The sequence below is a fragment of the Lagenorhynchus albirostris genome, chromosome 17 (genome assembly GCF_949774975.1).
Source record: "Lagenorhynchus albirostris chromosome 17, mLagAlb1.1, whole genome shotgun sequence".
NCBI lineage: Eukaryota > Metazoa > Chordata > Mammalia > Artiodactyla > Delphinidae > Lagenorhynchus > Lagenorhynchus albirostris.
The window spans coordinates 81,581,477-81,608,190 of NC_083111.1; the positions used below are offsets into that span (position 1 = coordinate 81,581,477).

General features: G+C 60.5%; 4 protein-coding genes and 1 non-coding gene across 9 annotated transcripts; 4 read left to right on the forward strand and 1 right to left on the reverse strand.

Moving 5' to 3' along the window:
* Window positions 1-100: 100 nt before the first annotated feature.
* SHARPIN (SHANK associated RH domain interactor) lies at window positions 101-4,586 on the reverse strand. Of its 3 annotated transcripts, none has more exons than XM_060128221.1 (9): window positions 4,166-4,586; window positions 3,582-3,756; window positions 1,375-1,512; window positions 1,162-1,303; window positions 987-1,077; window positions 767-920; window positions 569-687; window positions 353-481; window positions 101-263 (listed from the first exon to the last, which is right to left on the reverse strand). In XM_060128221.1, the coding sequence occupies exons 1-9, from the start codon at window positions 4,400-4,402 to the stop codon at window positions 180-182; spliced, it is 1,269 nt and encodes a 422-aa protein (XP_059984204.1). In that variant the 5' UTR covers window positions 4,403-4,586; the 3' UTR covers window positions 101-179. The 3 variants fall into 3 exon arrangements, with proteins under 3 accessions (XP_059984204.1, XP_059984202.1, XP_059984201.1); XM_060128219.1 differs by having other exon boundaries at window positions 4,046-4,586; XM_060128218.1 differs by having other exon boundaries at window positions 767-1,077; window positions 4,046-4,586.
* Window positions 4,483-7,936, forward strand: MAF1 (MAF1 homolog, negative regulator of RNA polymerase III). Of its 3 annotated transcripts, none has more exons than XM_060128224.1 (8): window positions 4,815-5,203; window positions 5,944-6,069; window positions 6,174-6,302; window positions 6,377-6,542; window positions 6,675-6,796; window positions 6,877-6,996; window positions 7,166-7,297; window positions 7,424-7,936. In XM_060128224.1, the coding sequence occupies exons 2-8, from the start codon at window positions 5,987-5,989 to the stop codon at window positions 7,443-7,445; spliced, it is 774 nt and encodes a 257-aa protein (XP_059984207.1). In that variant the 5' UTR covers window positions 4,815-5,203; window positions 5,944-5,986; the 3' UTR covers window positions 7,446-7,936. The 3 variants fall into 3 exon arrangements, with proteins under 3 accessions (XP_059984208.1, XP_059984207.1, XP_059984206.1); XM_060128223.1 differs by having other exon boundaries at window positions 4,817-5,211; XM_060128225.1 differs by lacking the exon at window positions 7,424-7,936 and having other exon boundaries at window positions 4,483-5,211; window positions 7,099-7,237.
* A 12-nt stretch (window positions 7,937-7,948) lies between these two features.
* WDR97 (WD repeat domain 97) lies at window positions 7,949-17,823 on the forward strand. The gene is made up of 22 exons (XM_060128199.1): window positions 7,949-8,189; window positions 8,394-8,524; window positions 8,709-9,337; window positions 9,496-9,617; window positions 9,806-11,044; window positions 11,120-11,210; window positions 11,313-11,445; window positions 11,536-11,657; window positions 11,933-11,993; window positions 12,165-12,615; window positions 12,697-12,827; window positions 12,923-13,006; window positions 13,397-13,453; window positions 14,003-14,125; window positions 14,218-14,382; window positions 14,466-14,660; window positions 14,763-14,960; window positions 15,041-15,162; window positions 15,249-15,411; window positions 15,698-16,242; window positions 16,339-16,400; window positions 16,509-17,823. The coding sequence occupies exons 1-22, from the start codon at window positions 7,952-7,954 to the stop codon at window positions 16,709-16,711; spliced, it is 5,265 nt and encodes a 1,754-aa protein (XP_059984182.1). The 5' UTR covers window positions 7,949-7,951; the 3' UTR covers window positions 16,712-17,823.
* Window positions 17,824-17,834: 11 nt separating this feature from the next.
* Window positions 17,835-17,907, forward strand: TRNAK-UUU (transfer RNA lysine (anticodon UUU)). The gene has a single exon. It is a non-coding gene; the product is annotated as a tRNA-Lys (tRNA).
* Window positions 17,908-23,807: 5,900 nt separating this feature from the next.
* HGH1 (HGH1 homolog) lies at window positions 23,808-26,714 on the forward strand. The gene is made up of 6 exons (XM_060128222.1): window positions 23,808-24,519; window positions 24,592-24,692; window positions 24,791-24,889; window positions 25,092-25,183; window positions 25,272-25,394; window positions 25,480-26,714. Exons 1-6 carry the CDS (start codon window positions 23,894-23,896, stop codon window positions 25,657-25,659), a joined length of 1,221 nt encoding a protein of 406 aa, XP_059984205.1. The 5' UTR covers window positions 23,808-23,893; the 3' UTR covers window positions 25,660-26,714.

Below are 26,714 nucleotides of genomic sequence, written 5' to 3' on the forward strand. Positions count from 1 at the left end.
CTGCCTCTGCCACTCAGTTTCATCTGAGTGGGGCTGCACCCTGCTCTGCATTCTCCCAGCAGCCCAGTCTGCACAAGGGCACAGTAAAGGGGCACCCAGCTGGCTCACAAGTGTATTTAATGACTCCAGCTCACAGCCCCTCCCTGGCAGCCCCGGTTTTGTCTCCAGCGAGCGGTCAGTCAGCAGAGGTTCCCTGAGAGGTTCAGGAGGGGGTCCAGGGACCTTGGGCCTGGAAGGGAAGGGCCATCCTCTCTCCTTGTGACCTGGGGGCAGGGGCAGAAGATGGGTCATTCTGCTTGTTTTGCCCCCCTGCCCCCATCCCCTCCCCTGCCTCTGCCTCTGCCCCTGGTACCTTTGGTAGCTGCTGGGTGGAGGCTGTGGGAAGGGGGTCCCAAGCACAGGGCCTCTGGGTGCTGCACATCTCACAGCCGGGTCGGCTTGGGGCATTGATGAAGGTGCAGGAAGGGCAGGGCCAGCCGGGCTGGGGAGGTGAGGACACAGTTACTGCTTACCCATTCCTTCAATGCCCACAGCCTCCTAGGCCCTCCCTGCCCAGTCCCTTGCCCACCTGAAGGGGGTTGGGCAGGCTGGAGCCAGCTGGCTGAGGGGCTTGGGGCAGCCCCAGTGACTGAGGAAACAGGCGGCCTAGTTCCCCATCCATCTTCTGGGGGTGCTGAGGATTGCGTCCTGCCATAGAGGGAATGAGGCTCAGCACCATGTCAGGCTGCACCCCACCTTCCTCATCCCACTCCAATCAAGGACTGACCTGGGGCCTCTCGGGGGGCTGAGAGCAGGTAGAGGAAAGCAGGATCCCCATCCCGCCGGACCCCATAGAAAGCAAGGCTGTATTCGGGGACACACAGGCACCTCCCGATGACCCAGCGCTGCACAGCCGGTGGGAAGCCAAACTCCGAGAATACCTGGGGCCAGAGTGTCGGAATGTCACCCAGGTCCCCCCAGCAGGGCTCCCCAGACCCCGTGCTCACCTGCTCCTGGAGGGCCCCGATGGTGGAGTGGGGGTGGACTGCCAGCGAGATGTGGGCAGAGGACGCAGCATCTTCAACTGTAACCTGTAGCCTGGGCCAGAGTGTAGGTCAGCGGTAAAGACCGGGGACCTGACAGGACTGGGAGGGCGGGTGAGATGGAAGCCCCAGGCCTTACCTGATGGGGCCAGGAGGGAAGCAGGCCTCCTGGAGCTGGATGCTGAGGGCCACGTGATGCTGGGCCAGGATGGCTGCTGCGTGGGCTGCCCGCTTCTCATCCCCACCCTCTATGGCCCGGGACAGGTGCCCTGCTAGGTCCTCTACAGGGGAGAGAGGGCCGTCACAGCCCCCCGCGGGCTGCCCCCCAGCCCCTCCAGCCCCCTGCCCTTACCTTTCTCCATCAAGTCTCCAGGGCGCCAAGGAAGATCCACCTTGGGCTTGGGGGCCTTGGTTGCAGGTACTTGAAGGAGACTGGGCGGGGAAACAGGGCACGTTTCTGAGCCTAGGGCTGGGGTCAGGCTGTCACTGCCTAGGAGGGAAGATGTGGGGTGGGCTGGTGGTCTGAGCTCTAGCCCCCAGCTGAGTACTCACCCAGGCCTCTGCTCTCTGACCTCAGGTTTCCAGTACCTTTGTCTCCTCCCTCCTCAGCTCAGCCCCTGCCAGGGCCCCGCCTTGGCCACACTTAAAGCCAGGCCTTTTCCCCAGCCTTGGCCCTTGCAAACTCCAGAGGTCCCAGCTGACTCCACTCAGAGCTGCACCTGGCTCTTCCTTGGGCTCTGGAGTCCTTTTGGTCCCTTCTGCTGCCCAGTCCCACCCGTGCCCCTCCTCCACAGAGGCCGGGCCCCTTCTCTTGGCCTGTACAGGCCCTCTCAGCCAGCCAGGAGGCTCCCTGGCCTCGCAGCAGAACCAAAGGAGGTCCTCAGAAGGAGCCCACCCCATACTGCTCACCAGGAGCCCTGGAGTCAAGATGGCCTCTTTTTTTTTTTTTTTTTTTTTTTTGCGGTACGCGGGCCTCTCTCACTGCTGTGGCCTCTCCCGTTGTGGAGCACAGGCTCCGGACGCGCAGGCCCAGCGGCCATGGCTCACGGGCCCAGCTGCTCCGCGGCATGTGGGATCTTCCCGGACCGGGGCACGAACCCGTGTCCCCTGCATCGGCAGGCGGACTCCCAACCACTGCGCCACCAGAGAAGCCCCAAGATGGCCTCTTTGTTGTCCTCGGGGACCTCCATCCTCTCTCTTGGCTCTACCATCGTCACAGAACACCTTGGGCTGCCCCCATGCCAAACCCTCTCCAGCCGATGCCTGCCCTGGGCATGCTGCCGTCTCTGCTTCTTACCACCCACTTGAGGCCCTGCCCACGTGGTGCTGATGCAGCTCCTGTGGTGGCCTCAGTATTCTGAGCTGTCCTCCCACCGAGATAAGCAGGGCTCCCGAGCACCGAGCCCGAAAGATGTCATGCATACTGTTGCCTTGGGGCTTCTGTACCTGCTGCTCCCAGGACACATGGTTCACCCCATGATCTTTAAATTTCACTCAAGGGTCACCTTAATGAGGATTTCCCTGCCACCCTATTTTAAATTGCAAATCCCTCCCTTCCAGCGCTCCCATCCTTTCCACCATCTGACAGAATTTATTTTACTTATTTCATACGTCTGTCTCCTCTCTGGAAATGCCAGCTCCGAGAGAGCAGAGATTTAAAATTTTCTTCATGCTAAATCTCTAAGGCCTTAAAAGAGTGCTTACTACAGGTGCTGAACACACATTTGGTGAACCAACGGACAACGAATGAACGAAAAAAAAGGCCTTTCCTTCTCTGCAGATGCTGTCGTCTGGACCTCTCTTCATCTCAGTGTATGGTTTTCTTCTCACCTCTGACGGCTGTTCTGATGCATCTGTGGACTTTCCCTGGTGCACTGTCTGCCTTCCCGACCCTCTTCTCTTCCCACTTCTCTCTCCTGGTGACCTTGGTTGACCTTTTCTACCCCCAACCTTTACCTCTTTAGAGCCCCAGCCCCAGTCCAGATCCACCTATCTCCCTTCCCTCCCACATGTTTAAGAACTTGACCACCTCTGTGCCCTCCCAAAAAGGTCCTCTATCTGGGAGCTCCCCAGTGTCTGTTCCTTGCAGCTTTCTGTCTCAACCACTCACTCTTCCATTTAAACCTCAAGGAAATCCAGCCAATTCCATCTCCTAAGCATCTCTGAAACATCCTTTTTCTCTCCGGCCCTATCTGCACCACTCACACGAATGCAGGTCTCAACCAGTCTTAAGTAGTTCGAATCTGAGCCTGTCACTCTCCTACTGAATACCTTCCCAAAGCTTTTCATATAGTCCGTCTTCTCACCCAGGTCCTGAGGGCCTGCGTGCTCTGCCCCTCCACATTGTCTGGCACTCCAGGCTCCAGCTCTTCGGTCTCTGTTCCTTTTCTCTACTTCCTCCCTCCTGGGAGTCCTCCCAGAACCCCAGCAGTGGGTAAGGTGGGCTCAGCTTTCCCCACTACTCCCCCCATCGAGACCTGGGGGGTCGGGGCTACTCCTGTTCTCTTGCAGAACTAACACTATCCCGGTCCCAGTGAATCTTCGCTCCAGGGCACTGACCATTCTGTCCTTCCACGGTGGCACCTCGGACCAGGGCTGCCCACCGCCGAGCTTCCTGAGGGTTGGCGAAGTGCAGGCTGAGAGTCCCAGGCCCTCCTGGTGGAGGCTGCAGCTCATGCTGGCTGGGGCCTCGGACGGTGTAGGAGACGGACTCCAAGGGCCACTCCAAACTGACCTGAGGAGGGGGAGAGTCCGGGCTCAGTGCCTCCCCCAGCACATACTGCATGATGATCAAAGGAACACGAGGTAACATTTGCAGGCCACTTTCACTGTCCTAAGCCCTTTACACGTATTACCTTATGAAACTCTCACACTAGTCCTACGAAGGGAGGTACCAGCATTATCCCCATTTAACACACAAGGAAACAGAAGCAAAGAAAAGGTAACTGCTCAAGAGCACGCAGCTGGCGAATGGACGGGCATGGCCTCGGGTTCAGCGGCCAGCCCCCGCCGCCCCCACTCACCGCCCCGGGCCCCGCGCCAAGCAGCTCCAGCCGGAAGCGCCCTGGTCGCTCGGGGTCCGCGCTCAGCTGCAGCCTCCGCAGCTGCGCCTCTGCGTCCGGCCCCGCGCCCAGCGGCCTCACCGCGGCGTGCACGGCCAGGAGCACCGCAGCCGAGCCAACGTCGGAGGCCGCAGCCGCGCCGTCCGCCGGCGGCGCCATCTCCGGTCCGGTCCCGGCCCGGCCCCACGAGCCCGCTTCCGTGGCTTCGGGCCGCTGAGCGCCTCCACCGGCCGGAAACTGGGACCGCGAGCCTGGGGTTCCGGGCGCCGCCCGAGCGTTGGAGCCGTCTGACCCTCCCGCTTCGCCCACGATGGACATGGCCAGAGGGTCTTCGGACTCCGGCGGGCGAGGCTGGGCTTGGAGGCCTGTATTCTGGGCAAAGCGTCAGGGACTGAAGCACCTGCCACAACTGGAAGGCCCTAGAGGCTCGGCTGGGGGCTGCAGCCCGGCGGCCCTGTCGACCCCCGCGTCTGGCGGGAGCCGGACGCGCTCCTAGGCTCCTTCTGGGCCGCCGCCCGCCTCTCGCCGCCCACCGAACACTCAGTTGCCCCCTCTCGCCCACACCTACAGCACCCGGGGCGGAGCCGGCGAGGGGCCGCGACCAATGAGCGCCAGGGAGGAAGGCGGGTTCGCACAGCCGAGAAGATGACGGACATGCGCCACAGCCAGTAGGAGTGGAAGACGGGACTGAGCGGCGGGTACTGCCCCCAATGGCTCTGCGAGCTCCCGGTCCCGGCGTCTGGAGCGGGCCATTCAGACGCGTGGGGCCGGGCCTGGCGGACGCTTGTTGTTGTCCGGCCCGGGGAGGTAGAGGTCGTTCGCTCGCTTGCTCGGGCCTTCTGTGGCGGTCGGCGGGCAGGTCGGTCGCGATAGTCGGGCGCCGTGCACGGGCGAGGCTATGTCGCGGTGGCAGCTCGGATGGGCCGGCGGGGCCGGGAGTAACGGGACGTCGCTGCGGAGCTTCTTTCCCCGGATACAGTGCGGCCCGAGCGGAGGCCGCGGCGCCGCACTCCGGTCCTGAGGCGTCCGCGCTACCCGGGGCCCGCACCGCCTTCTCACCCGCACCGACGCCAATCGACCTGACCCTGCCTGGTCCGGTCCGGCCCGATTGAGCGCAGAGTAAGCAGGTAGGGGTACGCCCTGTGCCCGGCGCCGACTCGGGCCCTCCAGAACTACAGCCCCCAGCAGGCTTCGCGCTGGAGCGCACGCGCGCCTCCCAAGGCGCACGGCTTCCTGGGACTTGTAGTTCGCGCGGCTTGGCTGGGGTTCCCCTTAGACCCGGCAGACGCTGTAGCGCCCTAGCTGCCCGGCTGACAGGCCCTCCGGGGGCCGCGGGGCCTCCCTCCGCTCCCTGTCGTACTTTCGGAGAAAAACGGAGGAGCTCACTAGAAAGCAGCCTGTAGAACAGGAAAGAGCGCCGCGTCCAGGTGACGGCAGGGCCGAGCCCCAGGTGATCTGGTTCCTAACTGGGTGCGGTTCTTACCCGGGCTGAGGATCCCGGCCGGAGGGGCACCGCAGGAGTCACGTCCCTTCGCGGGCTCGCAGGGCCCCCCTTGGTGGGTAGGGCTCTTGTGTCGGGATGGGGGCTGTTGAGGGAGAGACTAACCCAGCAGCCCCGGGGTTAGCAGGATCCCCGGTGGGTCCCCCAGCCTGGCCCAAGAACTCCTGTGAGGTGCAAGAGGTGTGGCTGATCTGGGGCCTGGACGTGCCGCTCTCATCACCTCTCCCGCCAGTGCTGAAGGCCTGGGAGCAGGCTGCAGGAGGGACCCAAGTTGTTTACAGCGGCGCCACTTACTGGGAGGAGGGCTGAAGGTGGAGCCCCAAGGGCCAGACACCCATGGACTGACCTGCATCCTCAGGCAGCAGTAGCCCTTTGGAGCACAGGACCTCCTCCCCGAGGACATGAAGCTGTTGGAGAACTCCAGCTTCGAGGCCATCAACTCGCAGCTGACCGTGGAGACGGGAGATGCCCACATCATTGGCAGGTGAGGCCGGGGCTCTGGGGCTGGCGTCTCAGAGGTCACTCTGCCCTGTCTCTGGGTTGAGCCTGCGGGGGTGGCGTGCTTCATGGTTGTGCCTGCGTCTCTAGGATTGAGAGCTACTCGTGTAAGATGGCGGGCGATGACAAGCACATGTTCAAGCAGTTCTGCCAGGAGGGCCAGCCACATGTGCTGGAGGCACTGTCCCCACCCCAGACCTCGGGCCTCAGCCCCAGCAGGTGAGCCGGGCAGGGCCTGCCCACTGTGCACTGGCAAGCGGGGCAGTGCCAGGCTGACGCTTCTCTCTGTGCAGACTGAGTAAGAGCCAGGGTGGCGAGGATGAGGGCCCCCTCAGCGACAAGTGCAGCCGCAAGACCCTCTTCTACCTGATCGCCACGCTCAACGAGTCCTTCCGGCCGGACTACGACTTCAGCAGGGCCCGGAGCCACGAGTTCAGCCGGGAGCCCAGCCTCAGCTGGGTGAGGGTCGGGTCGGGGAAGGGACCTGTAGGCCCACAGCCATCCTTGGCATCCTCCCTAACTCACTGGGGCTCGGCCCGGTTCACGCCTGCTGCCCTGGGTCCTCGTCAGCCCTGACTGTGACCATCCTAGGTGGTGAACGCAGTCAACTGCAGCCTGTTCTCCGCTGTTCGGGAGGACTTCAAGGCCCTGAAGCCGCAGCTGTGGAACGCGGTGGATGAGGAGATCTGCTTGGCTGAGTGCGACATCTACAGGTGAGCTGGCGTCCCTGCAGGTGGGTCCTGGGCGGGTGGCACTTGGGACCTAACACCACATCTCGCCCCACACGCCCCAGCTACAACCCAGACCTGGACTCAGATCCCTTCGGGGAAGACGGCAGCCTCTGGTCCTTCAACTACTTCTTCTACAACAAGCGGCTGAAACGGATCGTGTTCTTCAGCTGCCGCTCTATCAGGTTGGCCGGCACCTGTCCACTTTCCTTCCTTTACCTCCCTGTTTGGCTCACACACCGTTTCCCCAGCCTGGCCCACCCCATTCCTAACTTTGTCCTCCCCAGACACCCTCCCTGGGGTTAGCAGCAGGCTGGGGGTAGGCGGTTTTAAGACTGGTCCCCCCACCCCCAGTGGATCCACCTACACTCCGTCGGAGGCAGGCAATGAGCTGGACATGGAGCTCGGGGGAGAGGAGGAGGAGGAGAGTGGAGGTGGAGGCCGCGAGGGCGGCCACGAGGAGACCAGCACCATGGAAGAGGACAGGTGCGTGACGGTTGCAGTGGCCTCCCTCCCTTCAGCCTGGGGTGTGCAGGGCAGGGTGGGGCCCCCTCTGCCTGGTCTCCTGAGTGTGGGCTCCTCAGAACTCACTGTGTGCCGCCTATTGCCCAGGGTTCCGGTGATCTGTATGTGAAGAGGAGGAACAGAGGCCCTCGCTTCACCCAGCTTCAAACAGTGCCTGGACCTGCCCACCTGAGGGGCCGCAGGGCCTCCACAGCTGCTGGCCAGATCCTGGCGCTACCACAGCACCAGCGCCACTCCAGGCCACGCCTGCCTAGCCCTTTGGCTGTAGCCTGTGGATGTCCCCTCAGCCCCACAGGCTCCCGCTGCCCACGCTGTGGCTGGACTGGACAGCAACGGCACAGGGCCTGGTGGGAAGAGCCACTGCCCCGCCCAAACGAACTGACACGGGCAGGGACAGCTGGACCACAGAGTTTATTTTTGTATTTTGTGCAGGGTCAGGCCTGGACCTGCACACTCCAGCCCAAAGGGCCGGAGACCCAGCAGGCGGTCCCCAGGGGTCATCCGCCCACTTGTACTCCCCACCTTGCCCATCGGGCAGCGTGCACTGAGTGTCACTTTGCTGCAGCTGGTTTGCTTCCAATAAAAGTTTCTGTGACTCAGTGCGCACGGAGGCTCATGAGGCGTGGGGGCGGGGCCTGCGTCGAGGGCGGGGCCTGCTGCGTCCGGTATCCTAGCAACGGTCCTAGAGGGCTGTTGAGCCGCCTGGACCCCGCGGCTCCTGAAATGGAGCCAGAAGTGTGGGACGCAAGCAAGCCCTTTACCATAGAAGGCGACCACCTGATTCCAGACCTGGACCTGTATGATGCCGACATCTACGACGTCCCGGACCCGGGACTGCTCAACGAAGAGGATGGTGAGGTGTCCTGGCCTCGACCCCCAGATGGCCGGCTTGGCCGCAGGCCTCACTCAAGCTCTGGTTCTGTCCTCTGGGAATGCAGCACTCCCCGGGCAGTCCCCTAACCTGGCAGGGCCCTCAGGAGGGGCCTTGGCTGCCCACGACCTCCAGGGTTAGGGGCCCAAAGGCCACACCGACAGGGCTTCCGCTGCCGGTTCGCAGAGTCATCGTTTAAGGAGGCGGCCCCACGGCTTTTTACCAGCAACTCTCGGTGGCAGAATGTGACCCCGAGCGCCCGTGCTCGCCAGCTGTGGCTGCTCCTGCGTACAGGTCTCCAGACTTTGGTGGAAAAGGTGCGGCTTGCCCGTGGCATCCGTCTCAAGGCCTCTTTCCGGCCCAGCCCTTCCCCTAGGGGTCCCCTGCAGGACCCCAGCCCAGATCCTCTTGGCTCCCCTAGGTGGGTGCCGCCTACACCCCCGCCCCCCAACCCCTGGCCCCCGCCAAGTTTACGGCAGGCTTGCTGGTCCCGGTCCGCAGGAAAAGAGAGCCGAGCTGCACGTGGCGCGCTTGACGCACGGGCTAGAGCTGCTGCGCCGCCTGGAGGTGGCAGCCGGGCTGTGTTCGGTGGCACAGGACCCCATGGGCAGACGCTTCGTGGTGCTGGACGGTGCCGGCCGCCTGCACCTGCGCAGAGAGGATGGCTGGGCACAAGAGAAGCTGCTAGCTCCGGTCGCGCTTACAGGGCTGGTGGCAGTGCCGGGCGAGCTGGGCACTGTGGGCCGCTTTGTGGGCTGGGGCCCAGCGGGGTTGGCCATATTAAGGTCCGACCTCAGCCTGCTGTGGCAGAGTAAGCCAGTGGAGCGCAGGGTGCCAGGCCGCGAGCCAGTCTGCTGCCTGCCGGTGCCCGACGCCGGGCTGCTGCTGGTGGCGGAGGCGGGCAGAAGCCTGGTGCTCTGGAAGTTCCGTGCAGGGGGTCGCTGCCTGGTTCCCCGTGGGTCCCCTCTGTGGCTGCCGCCAAACCTCTCGGGTGCGCTTGCGCGTCTGGCTCTCGGGCCTCAGCATCCCCCTCACGTCCCACGCTGCTGCGCAGCCTACGGCTCAGCCGTGCTCACCTTTGATCTGCACACCTGGGCTGTCACAGATGTGCGTCGGGATCTGCACAAAACGTGAGGAGGGGCCCAGGGGCTGGTGGGAGAGGGGGAAATCATGAGGTGAGTCCGCGACACAAATCCGGTCGTGGTAGGGGTGCCGGCGCGTGCGCACGCGCGCACACACACACACACACAGCAGTCCTGAGTCCACGGGCCTCCCTCTCCCCCCTCAGCACCATCTCCGACCTGGTGTACTGTAGAGAGGTGGGGGCCATGGTGACAGCTTCTCGGGACAGCACGGTGAAGGTGTGGGAGGCTGACTGGCAGATCCGGATGGTGTTCGTGGGACACACAGGTGCGCCGTGTGTGGCTATTGAGGCCTGGTCTCCCCTCACCCTGGGCACAGCCCTGCCTTTGAGAGCTCCGGGCACAGGATCTCCACGGGCTTCTGGCCAAGCTTCTCCGCCCTGGTCATGACCCTGACCGACGGCTCCCCTTCCCTCAGTCCCTGGTGCTCAGGAGTGACCCGAGCCCCTCCCGCAGGCCCGGTGACTGCGGTGGCCGTGCTCCCGAACACGGCCCTTGTGCTGTCGGCTTCTCAAGACGGGACGCTGCGCACGTGGGACCTGCAGGCAGCGGCGCAGGTGGGTGAGGTGGCGCCGAGCCGCCGGAGCCCGAGCGTGCCGTCGGAGACCGTGAGGCATCTGCTGGCTCCCGCCGGCCCCGGCTGGCCCTTGCTCGCCTTGCGCGCCCGCAGCGTGGAGCTGTGGCGCGTGCGGGAGCTCTACTCGCCATTGGCCCAGCTGTCGGCGCCGGTGCTCCACCTGCAGGTGGCGCCGGCGCTGCCCTCGCCCATGGCCCCGCAAGCGCAGCTGCCCACGCGCCTCGTGTGCGCCTGCGCCGACGGCTCGGTCTACCTGGTGTCGGTCTCCAGTGGACGCACCGTGAGCGCGCTTCTGCTGGAGCCTGAGGACTGCGCGGCCGCCGTGGCCTACTGCCTGCCCCGCGAGGTGCTGTGGCTGATGACGCGCGCCGGGCACCTGCTGTGTGCCAATGCAGCACGCTGCCCCATGCGCGTGCTGCACCGCCTGTGCCCGCCGCCGCCCCCGGCGCCCCGGCCTTGCTGCCTGCATCTCTACAGCCACCTCACGGATCCCGGGAGCGCGTTTGCCGCCTGGGAGATAGTGCGCCAGTACAAGGGCGAGCTGTGCCGCAGTGACGTGGCCGGGGCCTGGAAGGACAAGAACCGGTGGGTGCCGGAGCCAGCCAGGGTTGGGCAAGGCGGCCGGGTCCACACCAACAGGCTGTGGTCACCCATAGGTACCTGCTCGTGGTGGGGCACACTGATGGCACCCTGTCCGTACTTGAGTTGCGCTCCTCGAAGACGGTCTTCCGTACGGAGGCGCACGGCCCAGGCCCCGTCACCGCCATTGCGTCCACCTGGAACAGCATCGTGTCCTCCGGTGGGTACCTCTCCTCCCTCCACGGCCGGCCTGGGAACCCCTTCCCTCCCCAAAGGCCCCACTGTGGCTCCCGTCCCCACAGGGGGAGACTTGACCGTGAAGATGTGGCGCGTCTTCCCGTATGCCGAGGAGAGCCTGAGCCTCCTGCGCACCTTCTCCTGCTGCCGCCCGGCGCTGGTGCTCTGCGCCCTCGGGAATCGCATCACCGTGGGCTTCGAGGACCTGAACAGCGCCACCTATGGCTTGGTGCAGTTTGGCCTGGGCAACAGCCCTCGCTTTGATCACCGGCCCCAGGACGACCCCACGGACCACATCACCGGTGAGCGGGCAGGGCAGAGGTGAAGTCCAGGCCGCCAGATGGCTCTGCCCCTGACCCTGAGTCCTGGCCCCCCAGGCCTGTGCTGCTGTCCCACACTCAAGCTGTACGCCTGCTCCAGCCTGGACGGCACCATCCGCATCTGGACCGCGGAGAACCGCCTGCTGCGGTGGGCTGGGGGTGGGAGAGGGTTGGGGGCTTGCCTCTGCTGCTGCCTCCGTGTTCTGTTCCAAGGAGCAGGGCCACACTGTCGGTCTGAACAACCCTCCAGGCTCCTGCAGCTGAACGGTGCCCCTCAGGCCCTGAGCTTCTGCAGTAACCGTGGGGACCTGGTGCTGGCCCTGGGCTCCTGCCTCTGCCTGGTGGCCCACAGGCTCTACCTGCCCACATCTTACCTGATTAAGGTGTGCACTGAGCACAGGTAGGCAGGGTGGGGCTGCTGTGGGCAGACCAGCCACCGAGGCCAGGGCTCCAGGCTCCTTTCCCCTGCTCAGAAGCTGTGCCAGGATGTCCCTGATGTGGTGGATGACCCTCCACTGCCGCTGACCAGCCAGGAGTCGCTGACCTCAGCCCAGCTGCAGAGGCTCGCCAGCCTGCGCGGGGTGGCCAGCCTCAGGTCTGCCGGCAGGCCCAACCGAGCCGTCCCGGAGGCCCCGACCTGGCTCCCCTGGGTCAGGGCCTGGCCGAGTGCTCCCAACCTGAGACCCTAGGGCTCCCAGGCCCCTTGGCCACCCACCGCAAGCCCGTCCCAGTGCCGGCCTTCCCACTCCTGGCTGTTTGTGGTTCCCCGCCAGGGGCCTGGCCACCACCCCTGGGTCCCTGGCCCAGCCTCTGCCCTATCCCACTGGTAATGCCACCCAGTGTCCCACCTGTGTCCTTCCCTGTCTGCAGCACAGCCTCGTCTTTCATCCGCTGCCCGACGGCCACACCTCAGCAGCCAGTGTTGGAGAAGGTGGGGTGGCTCCTGACCCCTTCTCCACCTCAGTGGCCCAGCCCTGCCCCCCGACCCCGGCTCAGGCCCTTCCCCTTCAGTCCCTGGGCCAGGCCTGGGATCCCTGTGCTTGTCTAGGGGCACGCAGCAAGGCTCAAGGAAGAATGCGCTGACCCCTGACCCTCACCCCAGGACTTGGAAGCCTTCATTGCCCGGGACCAAGACCTTCAGCAGCTGAAACTGGGGCTGGTGGGCCCTGCAGCCCGGCCCTCACCCTCCTGGCAGCAGTGCCAGGAGGCCTTTGATAACTACCTCCGTCTGATTTATGGCCCTGGTCTGCTGGTGAGTGTGGGGCCTCCCCAGTCCCTCCCTTCACCCGGAGCCTCTGACACTGCCCGTCTGCCCTGCCCTCCCTGCCAGGGCAGGTATTCCGGAGGAGAGTCCCAGCAGTGGAGCACCGTGACCCTCACAGTGGAGAGACAGACCTGGGACATGTGCGCCCTGCCCAGAGACGTCCCCGATCTCGGGGGCGTTGAAGCCTCGCCACCACAGGATCTTGGGACCCTGGGCCAGCGCTTTGCCCGACCACCCCAAGTCCCCTTGCCTCCCCCCACCACCCACCGGAGATTGCACAGCAGAGCACCTCAGGTGAGGCTTACCACCACTCCCACCCCTCTGCCTTCACCTCATGGTCCCCACCCCACCCCCTGACGACTCCTTCCACCCCAGCTGCTGGCCCGCTCCTCCCCGAGCCACGAACTGGGCCTTAGTCTGCAACTGCAGCTGCAGTTGGAGCGGCTCCACGGGGAGAAGCCTGTGGCCCTGGATCCACTGTCCTCCCACCTGCAGCGCAGGGTGAGGGGCCCAGGTGGGTGGAGGCTGCCGCCCGAAGGCAGAACTGCAGGGACACTGGAGTCCAAACTCGGCTCTGATCCCTGTCCCATCCCCAGATCCCCCTGCTGCTGAAGAGGCGGCCCCAGGAGCATCTCTCCAACCCCAGGGGCTTCTTCCCTGCCGCTGTTCAGCCCTATGAGGTGAGACCCCTCGCTGTCCTGAGGCCCTTTCCTCCCCGGGGGGGCCCTCCTTATGTACCCCATGTCCCCTTTGCTGTAAGCCTTTGTGCCCAGCTCTGACCCGAGGGCCAGGCCCACCTGCACCCCTCACCCTGGGCCCGGTTTTGCCGCTGCTGCTCTCCGTGTGCCCTAACTCCTCACTCCGGGAACTGGCTGCCAGAGGGCCAGGGACTTCGGAGCTGGAGCCAGGCGAAGCCAGAGCCTCTGCCAGCAGTCGCTCCTGCAGCCACTCCCTAGCGCGAGGGTTGGGGGGCTGGGGCCTCTGTGCACTTTGTCTGCGAGACCAGAGTCCCCTCCCTTGAGGGGAGCAGAGTCGGTGGGAGCCGGCCTTCCCACTCTCTCCCCCGCCAGATGCCCAGACAGGCCCAGCCCCTTCTCCCCACACATCTGGCACTCTTACCTTCCCAGGTGGGTAACGGATCCTTCCAGCTGCTACTCCATCTACCCAAGCCCCCAGTAACACCCCCTCGAGCTCCCATTGTCCCCTTCTTTTTTTTTTTTTTTATTTTTTGGCCACGCTGCGTGCCTTGTGGAATCTTAGTTCCCCGACCGGGGATTGAACCCCGGCCCAGCAGTGAAAGCACGGAGTCCTAACCAGTGGACCGCCGAGGGAGTCCCTCCTACTGCCCCCTTCTTATCAGCGTCTCTGCTCCAGGACCGGGGGCTGAGTCCTGTGGAGACCATGTGGGTGTCAGGGCTCCCCAAAGGCCGGCTGTTACCCAGATCTCCGTCCTCAGTTACCACAGCTGATGCCACACTCACTGCCTGCCCTTCGGCCTGATTCCTAGAGATTCTCTCTTCCTGTCTGTGTGTCGTGGGCAGGGCGTGTGAGCCCCACTCAGCTCTTGGACGTCAGGCGGGCAGAGCTGGGCTGGTGGCGGGGGTGCCCTGCCAGCGTGGTCTCTGGGGCAGGTGGAGTCCAGGCCCTCAACCTGCCCCGCTGTGCTCCACCTGCAGTACTGGCGGCGGCCCATCCGCTTCCCGGGCTGCGTGCCCAACTCGGTGGTGCTGCAGCAGATGTGGCTGCCTGTGGAGGTCAGCGGCCTCGGAGCCCTGGGCCCGCGCCGCTGCGAGAGCAAGGCAAGGGGCGGGGCGAGGCGGGGCGGGGTCTGCAGGGGGCGGGGCCGGATCCCTGCCGCGCCCGTGGCCACGCCTCGCTCTCCACTTCGCAGCCTGGAGGGAGCCGGGACGACCCGTGGCTGCCGCGGCAGGAGAAGCTGACCCAGTTGTTGGGAGGGGAGGGGGAGGAGGAGGGCGAGCAGGGTCTGGACTGGGCCTCGGACTCGCAGCGCCGCCACACGCAGCTCTCCGACCAGCTGCCGGAGCAGGAAGCTCAGGTGGGCGTCCGGGGCTGGGCTGGGCAGCGGCGCAGGAGCTGCCTGAGGCGGGCAGGGTCTGCAGCTGCTGCCGCTGCCCCTAGAGCCCCGAGGGTCGCATCCCGAAGCCCATGGGCTCCCGCGAGGACACCGCCAGGGCCGAGACCTGTCTTCACTGCCCCCAGTTCCACTACGGGCACTCGCTCTGGGAAGAGCGCTGCGGGCATCTGCCTAGGTTCCTGCTTTTTTTCGTCGGCCAGAACTGGTTCAAAAAGCTCTTCCCCATCTTCACTCTGCAGGTTCGGGGGAGTTTGGGAGGCACGGACTCAGGTACGGGAGGGGGAGGCTGGAGCGCCCGGGTGCGGCGCAGGGGGCCAGGCCTCAGCACCAGATCCCTGCAGGCGTACCCCGAGGTGGGCACGGTGGAGGGCCTGGCCTCGCTGTTCATGGACCTGCTGGACGAGGCCTCTTGGGCAGACCGTGTGCACATCCTGCACGCGCTGCTGAGGCTGCTGCCCGACGTCAGCAGAGACCTCTGTAGCCGGCTGCACGGCATCCTCGTGCGCTTGCTCAACCTGGACCAGCCCCCCAGCCTCCAGGTGAGCCCCTAGTCCCGAGACCCGCCCCGCCCCGCCCCACCCCAGGCCTCGGGCCCCAGTGTCGCTCCCCCTGCGCTCAGGACAGGATGCAGAAGCAGTTTGTGATGCTGGCGCTGCAGCTGCTCCGGGCCTGCTCCCTGGAGTCCCGCGAGGTGGTGCTGGAGCTCCTGTGCTACGTCCTTTACTCGCCAGCCTCCTGCTGGTGAGTTCCGCTCCCTTCCCTCCCTCCTCCCCGCTGCTGCCAGGGAGGCCGCCCAGAAGCCTCCCACGCCTGTACACCTGTCCCAGGCCGGACCTCAGGAAGCTGCTGGAAGGACTCGGCCTTCAGGACCCGCACGGCCTCCTGTTCAAGGAGATGATGACCTGGGTCCAGGGCCCGGAGCGCGCCTCCAAGGCCGCACTGCGCAAGCGCTGCTGCCAGAAGCTGGAGGAGATGGTCGGGCAGCTGAAGGTCTGGGCGGGGGCGGGAGTGGGGGCGGGGCGGGGGCGGGCCACCTGCCCGCAGAGCCTCTCGCCTTCTCCCCAGGCTTTTCCCAAGTGCAGAGGGGAGAGCCAGGTGAGGCCAGCGGGCTCCTTGCCCCGCTCTGGCTCTGCGCCTCTTCCATCCTCCCCCATCCCTCACCCCTCCCCCATCTCCCGGGATCTTCCTGCGTCTCCCCAGGAGGGAGTCTGGGGTGGGGTCTCAGGCTTGGAGCCATGGGCAGCACCTCTCCAGCCTCCACTGGCCAACTCCCCAGCAGATGGAAACTGTGCCGCCATCTGTAGCCAAGTCGTCAGAGATGCTGCCCGAGGTCTCAGAGACCTCAGCACTTCACCCTCCTTCGAAGGAGACCCTGTCGCAGATTTCCATGGTCTCTGGGGCAACTGTTCATATCTCTGTGATGCCCTCAAGCGTCTCCCGGACGCCCTCACCGGTGGTCTCACCCGGAGAGCCGGACTTGGCCGCCCTGGAGTTGCAGGCCCAGCAGACGCTTGCACAGATGCGCTTTGGGCGGACCCAACGTGCACCGTCTGGGACAGTGACGCACTTGGGCCCCTTGCCTGAGGCCCACTTGGGATCCTCCGCGCCAGCTGCGCTGCCCGATGAGCCACTGCCTCTGGAGCAGACGACCTGGTCACAGTCAAAACTGCTGGACCTGGGGCCCATCAACGCACTCAACTGCTTCTGCGAGCAGCGTGGGGCTCGGCAGCAGGACCCCCTGCAGGAGGAGCCCAAGACCCCGCCCCCTCGCCCGCCCCCACGGACGCCCAGCGTGGTGGTGCCACAGCCCCGGGAACCCCGGTGAGCACGCCACGGGTCCCTGGGAGAGGCGGGGGCAGAGCCTGTGTGGAAGAGCTGAGGCGCGGGCTTAGCCAAACCCGCTTCCTTATCCTCCAGGCACTACTCCATCCTCCGGCTTCAGGAGGCCAAGGTCCAGAGGTCCCCAATGAAACCGAGGGGTGAGTAGGGACAGGGGTAGAAGTCGGACCTGACCTCTCCCCCACCCAGCCCAGTTCCCGCGGAGCACTGACCCCACCCCAAGGCCTCACTATACTGCTGGCCCCCAGGCCGAATGCTGTCCCGGCTCTGGGCGGGCCGCACCCTGGATGGTGCCGTCCGGATGCTGAAGCTGCCGCTGCCCCGGGTGGAACTGCAGCCTTTCCCCCCAGACTGGCCCAGGCCGGCCCATCCGCTGCCCCCGCAGCTCCTGCAGCCTGCCCTGCAACGCTACTTTCTGCCAGATGACACGGACCCTGACAGCTACAGCTGAGCTGGCTGGTGACCCTGGCCTGACCCTGCCTCCCCCTTTTCCCTCCAGCATGGAGTCAGGACATGGCTCTCCAGCCGGCTGTTCACCCCAGCCAAGGCCCAGGGCCCGAATAAAGTCCAGAGGCCACGGCCAGCTCACTTTCACCTTTGGGGGCCCCTGATGTGGGCGAGGGGGGGCTCTGGCTGGTGTGTCACGAACCTGCTGGTGGCCAGCTGCATGTGTGAGGCAGGAGCTGGGGGACTGGTGGGGTCTGGGATGGGACAGGGTCTGGGCTCGGGTCAGCACGTGGTAGAGCAGCGTTCTCGGTGCGGGAGGGCCTGTCTGCCCAGAGAGGGAAACTGCCGCACGGGCGTGGCCCTGCTCAGGCACTCAGCCACGGTGCTCAGGAGGGGAGGGGGAGACTAACGGGTGGGCCGGGGAGAGGGGAGGGTCTGGGTGGTCGCAGGTGTGTGTGGGGGAGCTTGCAGTCATTTGATGCAGGTGAAACCAGGAGTCGGTCGGAGCTTTGCTACCTTTAGGCTGGAAAGGAGAAAAATTAATGAAGAGGCCCCGTCTGCTTTATCCGAGAAGCAGTAAAGAGGCAGTGTTCTCTGGACCTTTCAACCTAAAAGTCACCAGGAGATTCACCTTGTCTGTGAAGCACGGGGTCTCGGGGCCTCGGCCTTCTTCTGAACTGCCGTGACCTCAAAGGGCACTGACCCAACCACACGTGGAGCCCACGTGCGCACTTACTAGGACGGCTTTTGTGACGGGCCTGTTCTAGCTTTCTGTATCCTGCTGCTGGGTTGCCTGAGCAGCGATCTCTTTCCTGTATTTTCAGCCTCTGACTTTACACATTTCTGCTCAATGGCTTTGTGGTTAAAATTGGTCTCCCACGCCTTTCCCACAGCCCCTAACCTGCGCAGGGGCTCTTGTCACAGGGCTGCTGAGTGGGCCGCTCTTTCCTAGGCCAAGGAGGGCCAGCAGTGCCAGGTCCAGATAACTGAAAAACTTGACGTTTTTATAAAAGGAACTGTACCTGCTACAACAAGGACTGAGGCCCGTAGTAGCCTGCATCTACTGGTGTTTCTATGTTTCGAATTACAGAAGCAATAAATGCTTTAAAAAATACAGACATGGGAATTCCCTGGCAGTCCAGTGGTTAGGACTCTGCGCTTTTACTGCCGAGGACTCAGGTTCGATCCCTGGCTGGGGAACTAAGATTCCGCAAGCCACGCGGTGCAGCCAAAAAAAAACACCAACATACAAACGTGAGAAAGTAGGGCAAGAGTTTAAACAGGTCCAAATCCCCGCTAATCGTAAAGGAAAATACTAATATATTTATTAATACGTATTAATATATAACTTTTAAAATTAGGAAATATATTAATGAAAATATACCATTAAGAGAGTAAAAAGTCAGGCCACAGAGTGGGAGAACATATTTGAAATACATGTAACTAAAAATGGCTTGTCTCCAAAATATATAAAGAAGTTCTACAAATTAATAAAAAAAAATCACACAACCCAATTAAATGTACAAAAAGCTAGAATGGGATTTCCACTATAGATGTTAAAATACCAAATATATATATAGCAAACATAAATACATATTTTTTTCCACTTCCTGACTGTGTGACGTTAAACAAGTTACCTGTGTTCTCTAAGCCTCAGTTTCCAATCTATGAAATGTGGATAATAATGCTATGACACCTCACAGGACTGCTGTGAGGATTAAATGAATCGTTATATCAAGAACTTGGGAACAGTGCTGAGCACAGCGTAGGTAGATAGAAAACAAAGCCGGAACCCTTCCTCACATCATTTATGAGAGTAATTTTCAGATGAAGATTGTACTGTAGAAAATAAAACTATAAATATATCAGAAGGTAATTTAGAAAAATAATTAACTTAGAACACTCAGAAAAGACAGATATATTTGCTGATTAAAAAAAAAAAGTTATGGCAAAGACAAAACTCAAAGCAGATCATACATGTAAATGTGAAATTATAAAAATTTAGCCTTAGAAAACAGGCAAAAGAAACAAAACAGACATTTCACCCAAGAGAAGATGAAGATGGCAAACGAGCACATGAGAAGATGCTCCACACACCATCCATTAGGGAAGTGTAAATTAAGAATGGCTCAGATTTAAAAAGGGACGCCACCAGATGCTGGAGATGTGGAGCAGCTGGATCTGTGTACGATGCTGGCGGGAATGTAAAATGGTCCAGACGCTGGAAAGCAGTTTGGCAACTTCTTGAAAAGCAGGACTCAGCAATCATACTGCTGGGCATTTATCCCAGAGAAATGAGGACTTACGTCCACACGAAACCATACTATGCACCACTGTTTACAGCAGCTTTATTTGTAACAGCCCCAAACTGGCGATGCACAAAGGTCCTTCAGCAGGTGAATGGCTGGCCAATCTGTGGCACATCCACACCATGGAATACTTCTCAGCAATAAAAATAAATTATTAACGCAACAACCTGGATGAATCTCCAGATAATTACGCTGAGTGAAAAAAGCCAATCTCAAAACATTCCATTTAGATAACGTTCCTGAGATGACAAAATTATAGAGGTGAAGAACAGACTAGTGGTTGCCTGGGGTTAAGGATGGGCAGGAGAGGGCAGAGCAGGAGGGAGATCTCTGTGGTGATGAAGCTATTCTCTATTTTGACTGTGATATTGGTTACACGAATCTACACAAGGGATAAAGAGGCATGGAAGGACTTCCCTGGTGGTCCAGTGGTAAAGAATCCGCCTTACAATGCGGAGAACGTGGGTTCGACCCCGGGTCAGGGAACCAAGATCCCACACGCTGCAGGGCAGCTAAGCCCGTGCGCCACAACTACTGAGCTCGCGCGCCTCAACTAGAACCCGCGTGCCGCAAACTACAGAGCCCGTGCACCCTGGAGCCTGTGTGCCACAGCTAGAGAAGAGAAAACTCGCATGCCACAACTAGAGAGAAGCCAGCACACCAAAACGAACAGCCCGCATGCCGCAACTAAGACCCGATGCATCCAAACATAAATAAAATAATTAAATAATAAATCTTTAAAAAAAAAAAGAGGCACGAATCTACACACACAATTTCATTTTGAAACTGTATTATAGCCTCATAAGAGTAACCACTGAAGAACCTAGAACAGGCAGCTTTGTAGAGACAGAAAATAGCCATGAGGTCACTGGAGGGGTTGGGAGGTTAGAGTTTCTGCTCTGGGTGGTGAAAATGTTTTGGAAATACACAGTGGTGATGGTGGCAGAATGTTGTGGTTGTGATTAATGCCACTAATTATACACTTAAAAATAATTAAATGGGGGAATTCCCTGTTGGTCCAGTGGTTAGGACTTGGCGCTCTCGCTGAGGGCAAGGGTTCAATCCCTGGTTGGGGAACTAAGATCCCACAAGCTGTGCAGCACAGCCAAAAAAAAGGGTCAATTTTGTTACATGTATTTTACAACCGTATACAACAGTTAATGTAACACACCAGAAACCACTGAATCTAAATGGATGATCTGTACTGTATGTGGATTACATCTCAATATGCTACCGAACGGAACTTGGGTCTGCCTGCCTGATGCACAGCGAAACCAATCTGCTGACACTGGGCTGTAGTGAAGGAGGGTACAGCGTTTATTGCAGGTGCCAATCAAGAAGAGCTGGCAGCTCATATTCAAAAGACCTGAACTCCCCAGTGGCTTTCAGGGAATGGCTTTTAATGACAGTGTGAGGGAGAGTGTCATGGGTTTTGTGATCAGCTCGTGCACAGTTCTCTGGTTGGTTGATGGTGAGGTAACAGGGTACTAGGTATTTCGGAAATCTCAATTATCAGTTTTCTGCGGTCTAAGTGCTGGTGGTCAGCATGCAGTTAACTTCTTCCACCTGCTGGGGGCTTTAGTATCTGCAAAACCACTCAAGGATATGGCTCAGGATATTATCTGTAGCCTTCAAGTACAACTAAAGGTCCTTGACTTTGTTTTATGGCTAAACTATTATTACTTTGTCTAGACTGCTCTCTCTTTTTTGCTACGTTTTCCCACTTCTCTGATTCAATTCGCTCTTTGGAACTCAGGGACGGCCTAGGAGGCTAAAGCTCCTCTACAAACAAGAGGTGGTGGGATGTGGCGGGTGTCTCTCCCCAGGAAGGCCCTGCAGGGTCCTGTTTGGTTTCAAATAAAGCTATTTTAAAAAACACGCAGAAGGGACTTCCCTGGTGGCACAGAGGTTAAGAATCCGCCTGCCAATGCAGGGGACACGGGTTTGAGCCCTGGTCCGGGAAGATCCCACATGCCGCATTGCAGCTAAGCCTGTGCACCACAACTACTGAGCCTGCACTCTAGAGCCCACAAGCCACAACTACTGAGCCCACGTGCCACAACTACCGAAGCCCGCGTGCCTAGAGCCCATGCTCCACAAGAGAAGCCACCGCAATGAGAAACCCACGCACCACAACAAAGAGTAGCCCCCGCTCGCCACAACTAGAGAAAGCCCACGCACAGCAACAAAGACCCAACGCAGCCAAAAATAAATAAATAAAAATGAAACAAAATTTAAAAATTAAAAAAACAAAACAAAACAGAGAAGGGCTTCCCTGGTGGCACAGTGGTTAAAAATCTGCCTGCCAATACAAGGGACACAGGTTCCAGCCCTGGTCCGGGAAGATCCCACATGCCACGGAGCCACTAAGCCCGTACGCCACAACTACTGAGCCTGAGCTCTAGAGCTCGCCACAACTACTGAGCCCACATGCCACAACTACTGAAGCCTGCATGCCTAGAGCCTGTGCTCCGCAACGAGAAGCCACCGCAATGAGAAGGCCGCACATTGCAACCAAGAGTAGCCCCTGCTCGCCGCAACTAGGGAAAACCCACGCACAGCAACGAAGACCCAACACAGCCAAAAATAAATAAATAAATAAATTTTAAAAATAAATAAATAAAAACACACAGGAGCCTCCTTAAAGGGGCTTCCACTGGCCAAACTGAGGATCAAAATAATGACAGTAAAGTATTATATTTCTTTGAATAAACTAGGGATCCATGAGACTTCATTGACATAGATAGGTAAAGAGAAAGCTTTTTTCCCTACAAAAAATGATAAAATTAGAAAATAGCCATTTGGAAACCATCACAGTAATAACTAATTCAGAGAAAAAAAACAATACATGCAAAAACGAGGGAGTGAAGGGTGGATGAGGAACGGAGTGTTTACATAGCCTCAAAGTATTCCCCCATAAAATACTTATTAAATACAAGAAGAAAAAGAGTAACCTGACAGGGAAGAAGCTTGGGCCACTCCATCATAATTAAGTAATCAAAATAAGCCTCTCCCGCGCTGAGACACACTGACGTTGTGCCACCTGATTGGACAGGATGAAAAGAACCCAGGATTTCCTCCAGAGCATTCCTGCCAGAAATGTACAACCTGAATCTAATCAGGAGCCAACCAGACAAATACAAATCGAGGAACGTGCTCCACAATAGCTGGCCGGTGGTCTGTGTCAAGGGCATGAAGAGCTGTTCCCACCTGGACACAAGAGGTGAGACAAAGGTCATTACAGGGGTGACCTGGGAATTTGAGGTCTCTGGGTCAAGGCTATATGGGGGTTCTTTGTACAGTTCTCGTACCTTTAACTTTGAAATCACTTCCAAACACTTTGGATCTTTTAATTCACCGTGGGCATATTTAAGGCTCCCTAGCTGCTGATTACTGTAAACACATCCTTGACGCAGTCAAATCACGGGCCTGCTCATTAGTCCCCTGCTCACGCAAGTGGGCCCTGAAGGTGCACATTTCTGTCTCAGTCAAAAGTACCCACCAGAGGGCATCATTTACCTAGGTTATCCACAATATTCTAATTCCATACCTTGAGGAATTTTCAACTCTTATGGCCTGGCCGGGATCTGTGTGTCCCGAGCATGTGGTTGCCTTGGAGAGGTGGCACGTCCTTGGACTCATCCATCCTCTTCCTCAATTTCCATGGGACTTTCAGGAAAGTTTAGATTGGGATTGAGGCTATGGGTCTCAGGCGGGGCAAGTCCCGGCTCTTGGACGTTATGACCTCCTGACTTCAGGGCCATATTTTCCCCTGTAAGTGGCTCTTCTGGGCATCACTGCCCCTAGAGGCTTCGTCCTAGCCCTTAGTGTGAAACAAAAATAATATCTATTAAGAGGCTTATAACCTGTGTAAAAGTAAAGTACATAACAAATAACCCATGAGTCAGGTAATAATTGTGGGGAAACCCCTATATTAGAAAAGAAGAAAGGTTTCAAATCAATGACCTCAGCTTCTACCTTAAGAAACTAGAAAAAGAACAGCAAATTAAACTCAAAGTAAGCAGAAGAAAGGAAACAGTAAGGTCAAAGTAGAAATCAATAAACTTGAAAAAGAAAACAATAAAGAAATGAATCCAAAAGGTGGTTCTTTAACAAGACCAATAAGGTCTTCCGTGGTGGCGCAGTGGTTAAGAAGCCGCGTGCCAATGAAAGGGACACGGGTTCGAGCCCTAGTCCGGGAAGATTCCCACATGCCGCAGATGCAACTAAGCCCATGCGCCACAACTACTGAGCCCGCGCGCCTAGAGCCCGCGCACCGGGACGGAGGAGACATCGCAATGAGCAAGCCCGCGCACCGGAACGAAGAGTAGCCCCCGCTCGCCGCAGCTAGAGAGAGCCCGCACGCAGCAACAAAGACCCAACACAGCCAAAAATTAAAAAAAATATTTTTTTTCTTAAACTGAATACAACCATATATAAAACCGAAAATATATCACGATCAAACGGAGAGTATGCCAGGGATACACTAGAAAGGCAATCACTGTAATTGATCCTGCTTTTCTTCCCGCGAAGACGGATGTTTGCCAATCATGAAGGAAGAGGGAATGTAATCGGTCTGCTATCAGCGGCTGGCAGGACCCCCAAGGGACGGTGCCGTGCCGGGGCCCAAAGCTTGTCCCTGCACGACCCCCACCACCGCGCAGAGCCCTAGGCCCCCGGCTTCTGGCCGGCAACCAATCCCACAATCCCCCGGGCCTCGGCGTGGCCCCGCCTCCGCGCGCCGGTCCCGCCCCTTGCGCAGAGTCGATAGCCTCGGATTGGTCACCGGGGCTTCCGGTACCCTGGTGGGCGGGGCCGCTGCCCACCTGTAGGCGCATCGCAAAGCTGAGCTTGCGTAGCGGAGCACGGCGACCAGCATGCGGGAGGACGAAGGGGTCGTGGGTGGGTCAGCCGGTGGCCTCGTCTCCGTAGGGTCGCCGATAGTGGAGGCCGGCCCGAAGGCGGAGGCGGCGAAGCTGCTGCCTTTCCTGGCGCTCGGGGCGCGGGCTGACCTGCAGGCGGCGGCGGCGCAGCATGTGCTGGCGCTGACCGGCTCGGGGCCCGGCCGCACACTGCTGGCCGGCCAGGCGGCACTGCTGCGGGCTCTGGTCGAGCTGGCGGTGGCCCCTCCTCCCGCCCCGGCCCGAGACGCCGCTCGCGCGCTAGTCAATTTGGCCGCCGACCCTGGCCTGCACGAGCCGCTGCTGGCGGCCGAGCCCGGACTACCTGCCCGCCTGCTGGGCTGCGCTTTGGACCCACAGTGGCCCTGGGCCGAGGAGGCGGCCGCCGTGCTGGCTAACCTCAGCCGCGAGCCGGTGCCATGTACTGCGCTGATGGCGGCGCTGGCGGCCGCTGAGCCCGGGGAGTCGGGCCTGGAGCGGCTGGTGCTCGCGCTGTGCACTCCCGGCTACAACGCCCGCGCGCCCCTGCACTACTTGGGGCCGATGCTCTCCAACCTCAGCCAGCGTCCTGCGACGCGCGCTTTCCTGCTGAACCACGACAGGTGAAGCCCAGGGCGCTCGCGGGGAGGGCGTGGAAATGAGCAGGGACGGCACTGAGTGGTTTTTCCCTCCAGGTGCGTGGTCCAGCGGCTGCTGCCCCTTACCCAATACCCGGACTCCTCGGTGCGCAGGGGCGGGGTGGTGGGGACACTGCGAAACTGCTGCTTCGAGCACCGTGAGTGGTGGTGAGGAAGTTGCCGTGTCGGGGAGTGGGAGGAATAGACTGGACCCTGGGGCCCCTCTGGACTGGCCTCCATTCCTGTTTCTCCCCAGGACACCATGAGTGGTTGCTTGGGCCTGAGGTGGACATTCTCCCCTACTTGCTACTGCCCCTGGCTGGGCCTGAGGACTTCTCCGAGGAGGAGATGGAGCGTGAGTGGCTTGGGTCGAGCCTCAGGGTTGGTCTGGCAGGAGGGGAGGCCAGTGGGGGGAGAGGCAGAAGGAAGTGTCCAGATCAGGGCCCCTTCTGAAACCTTCTAGCAGGGAGTTGCTGAACACAGATGGGCCTTACAATGGCAGGGTCTTGCCTAGCAGACCAGGGGCCAGCATAGGGACCCAGTGAATTCACTCCTAGGGCTGCCCGTTGACCTGCAATACCTGCCACAAGACAAGCAGCGAGATCCTGATGCCGACATCCGCAAGATGCTCATTGAGGCCATCATGCTGGTGAGCCGGAGCGCTGCTACATTAATGTCACCCCCACACACTTACATATTAGCACACTGATGTCTGGATAATCTCTGCCCTCTCCCAGCTGACGGCCACGGCACCTGGTCGGAAGCAGGTGAGGGACCAGGGAGCCTACTTGATCCTGCGCGAGCTGCACAACTGGGAGCCAGAGCCCGATGTGCGGGTGACTTGTGAGAAACTCATCCAGGTGGGTGCAGGGTTGGGGGAGTGGTGGATGTCCACAGTGTGCCAGCCAGCTGCTCACCTGCTTCCCCTGCCTGCCCTGCTGGCAGGTCCTCATTGGGGATGAGCCAGAGCATGGCATGGAAAACCTGCTGGAGGTGCAAGTACCTGAGGATATTGAGCGACAGCTGCAGCAGCAGGACCGCCAGGAGCAGAGCAGCGCGAGCGGTGCGGCAGCAGCTGGAGCTGTGGCCCCAGAGACGCGCGCAGAGGGAGCTGCACCCACCTGAGGCCCGCGAAGCCTGCCGCCAGCCCTGGGCCCACCTCTGCTCGCCATCCGTCCAGGCCTCCCAGACCGGGTCTGTGTGCAGCCGCCCGCAGGCCTCTGGGTCCCCTGGCTCTGAGGGTGCGCCTTGCTGAGAAGCAGAGCTGTTCTTAAGCTCCAGGTCTTTGCTGAGGGTTGAGGGTGCCTCCCTGAGCCCTGTTGGCTCCAGCAAGAAGACTGGTTGCTCAGAGGAGGACTGTTCAGCCAGAGCTGGCCCAACCCTGTGACTTGCTCAGGTATCTCCACGGGGATGGCCAGCAGGGCCGGACAGAAAAACACTGCAAGCCCGAGGGGCTAGCTGGAGCTTCCCAGTCCCAACGGTGCTACGGGGGTCTGGGCATAGGGGGGCACCCAGGTGCTTGCAGTGCCCCTTGGTACCAGTCCCACCCCAGGCCCCTCCATCCTGGGGCCCTGCCTGAGACCCAGCCTCAAAGGGCTCACCTGTTGAGGTTTTCACCAGCCACAGCCTGTCGTGGGGTCTAGCCAGGGCTGCACCCCTGTGGCCTGTCCTCGGAGCACTTGCTGGGCGTTGCCTCCCCTTCATGCTCCCCACCTTTCCACTTGACCTGTGCCCAAACCTGCCCGCCGCTCTTTGCAAGCTCCTCAAGTCCTATTTCCCAGTCCTGGACTGAGCTGATGCCCTCGCTCTCCCCCGCTAGCTAGGCCCTCTCGCTGGTCAGCCTGCCTGAGCCTCAGCTCCCCAGAGCCCCTTGCCTGCCGAGCTGAGAGCCTCCCTGATGTGCCTGCAGCCTTGCCCTGGGCTCGTCTTTCCCCGACCACCCTCCAAAGCTGGAGACCGTCCCCTGGCGCGCCCATCAAGGCTGGCTTCTTCATGGGTGCCGGGTGCCTCCCTCCTCTGCGGTCCCCTCTCTCTTCCCTCCCTCCCCCCAGATAAGTGAAAGCTCTGGCCTGGAGGTGTGTGGACTGTTTTCCAGATGCCCCAAGGCCCGCGGCCCTCTTCCCGCCTTGAGAAGTCCACACCGTTGGCTCCACAGAATAAACGCTCTGTTTGGCCTTGCC

Excerpts from the sequence above, each read along its gene's own strand:
- SHARPIN (XM_060128218.1), bottom strand. The coding sequence starts at position 4,402 with ATGTCCATCGTGGGCGAAGCGGGAGGGTCAGACGGCTCCAACGCTCGG. Across the intron at positions 3,757-4,045 it reads TTGGCGCGGGGCCCGGGGCG|GTCAGTTTGGAGTGGCCCTT; the intron begins GTGAGTGGGGGC and ends CCCCCTCCTCAG. Across the intron at positions 1,078-1,161 it reads TTCCCTCCTGGCCCCATCAG|GCTACAGGTTACAGTTGAAG; the intron begins GTAAGGCCTGGG and ends ACTCTGGCCCAG.
- MAF1 (XM_060128224.1), top strand. The coding sequence starts at position 5,987 with ATGAAGCTGTTGGAGAACTCCAGCTTCGAGGCCATCAACTCGCAGCTG. Across the intron at positions 6,070-6,173 it reads GATGCCCACATCATTGGCAG|GATTGAGAGCTACTCGTGTA; the intron begins GTGAGGCCGGGG and ends CTGCGTCTCTAG. Across the intron at positions 6,997-7,165 it reads TTCAGCTGCCGCTCTATCAG|TGGATCCACCTACACTCCGT; the intron begins GTTGGCCGGCAC and ends CCCCACCCCCAG.
- WDR97 (XM_060128199.1), top strand. The coding sequence starts at position 7,952 with ATGAGGCGTGGGGGCGGGGCCTGCGTCGAGGGCGGGGCCTGCTGCGTC. Across the intron at positions 11,446-11,535 it reads CCACATCTTACCTGATTAAG|AAGCTGTGCCAGGATGTCCC; the intron begins GTGTGCACTGAG and ends TCCCCTGCTCAG. Across the intron at positions 14,661-14,762 it reads TCCCCATCTTCACTCTGCAG|GCGTACCCCGAGGTGGGCAC; the intron begins GTTCGGGGGAGT and ends AGATCCCTGCAG.
- HGH1 (XM_060128222.1), top strand. The coding sequence starts at position 23,894 with ATGCGGGAGGACGAAGGGGTCGTGGGTGGGTCAGCCGGTGGCCTCGTC. Across the intron at positions 24,520-24,591 it reads TTCCTGCTGAACCACGACAG|GTGCGTGGTCCAGCGGCTGC; the intron begins GTGAAGCCCAGG and ends TTTTCCCTCCAG. Across the intron at positions 25,395-25,479 it reads CTTGTGAGAAACTCATCCAG|GTCCTCATTGGGGATGAGCC; the intron begins GTGGGTGCAGGG and ends CCCTGCTGGCAG.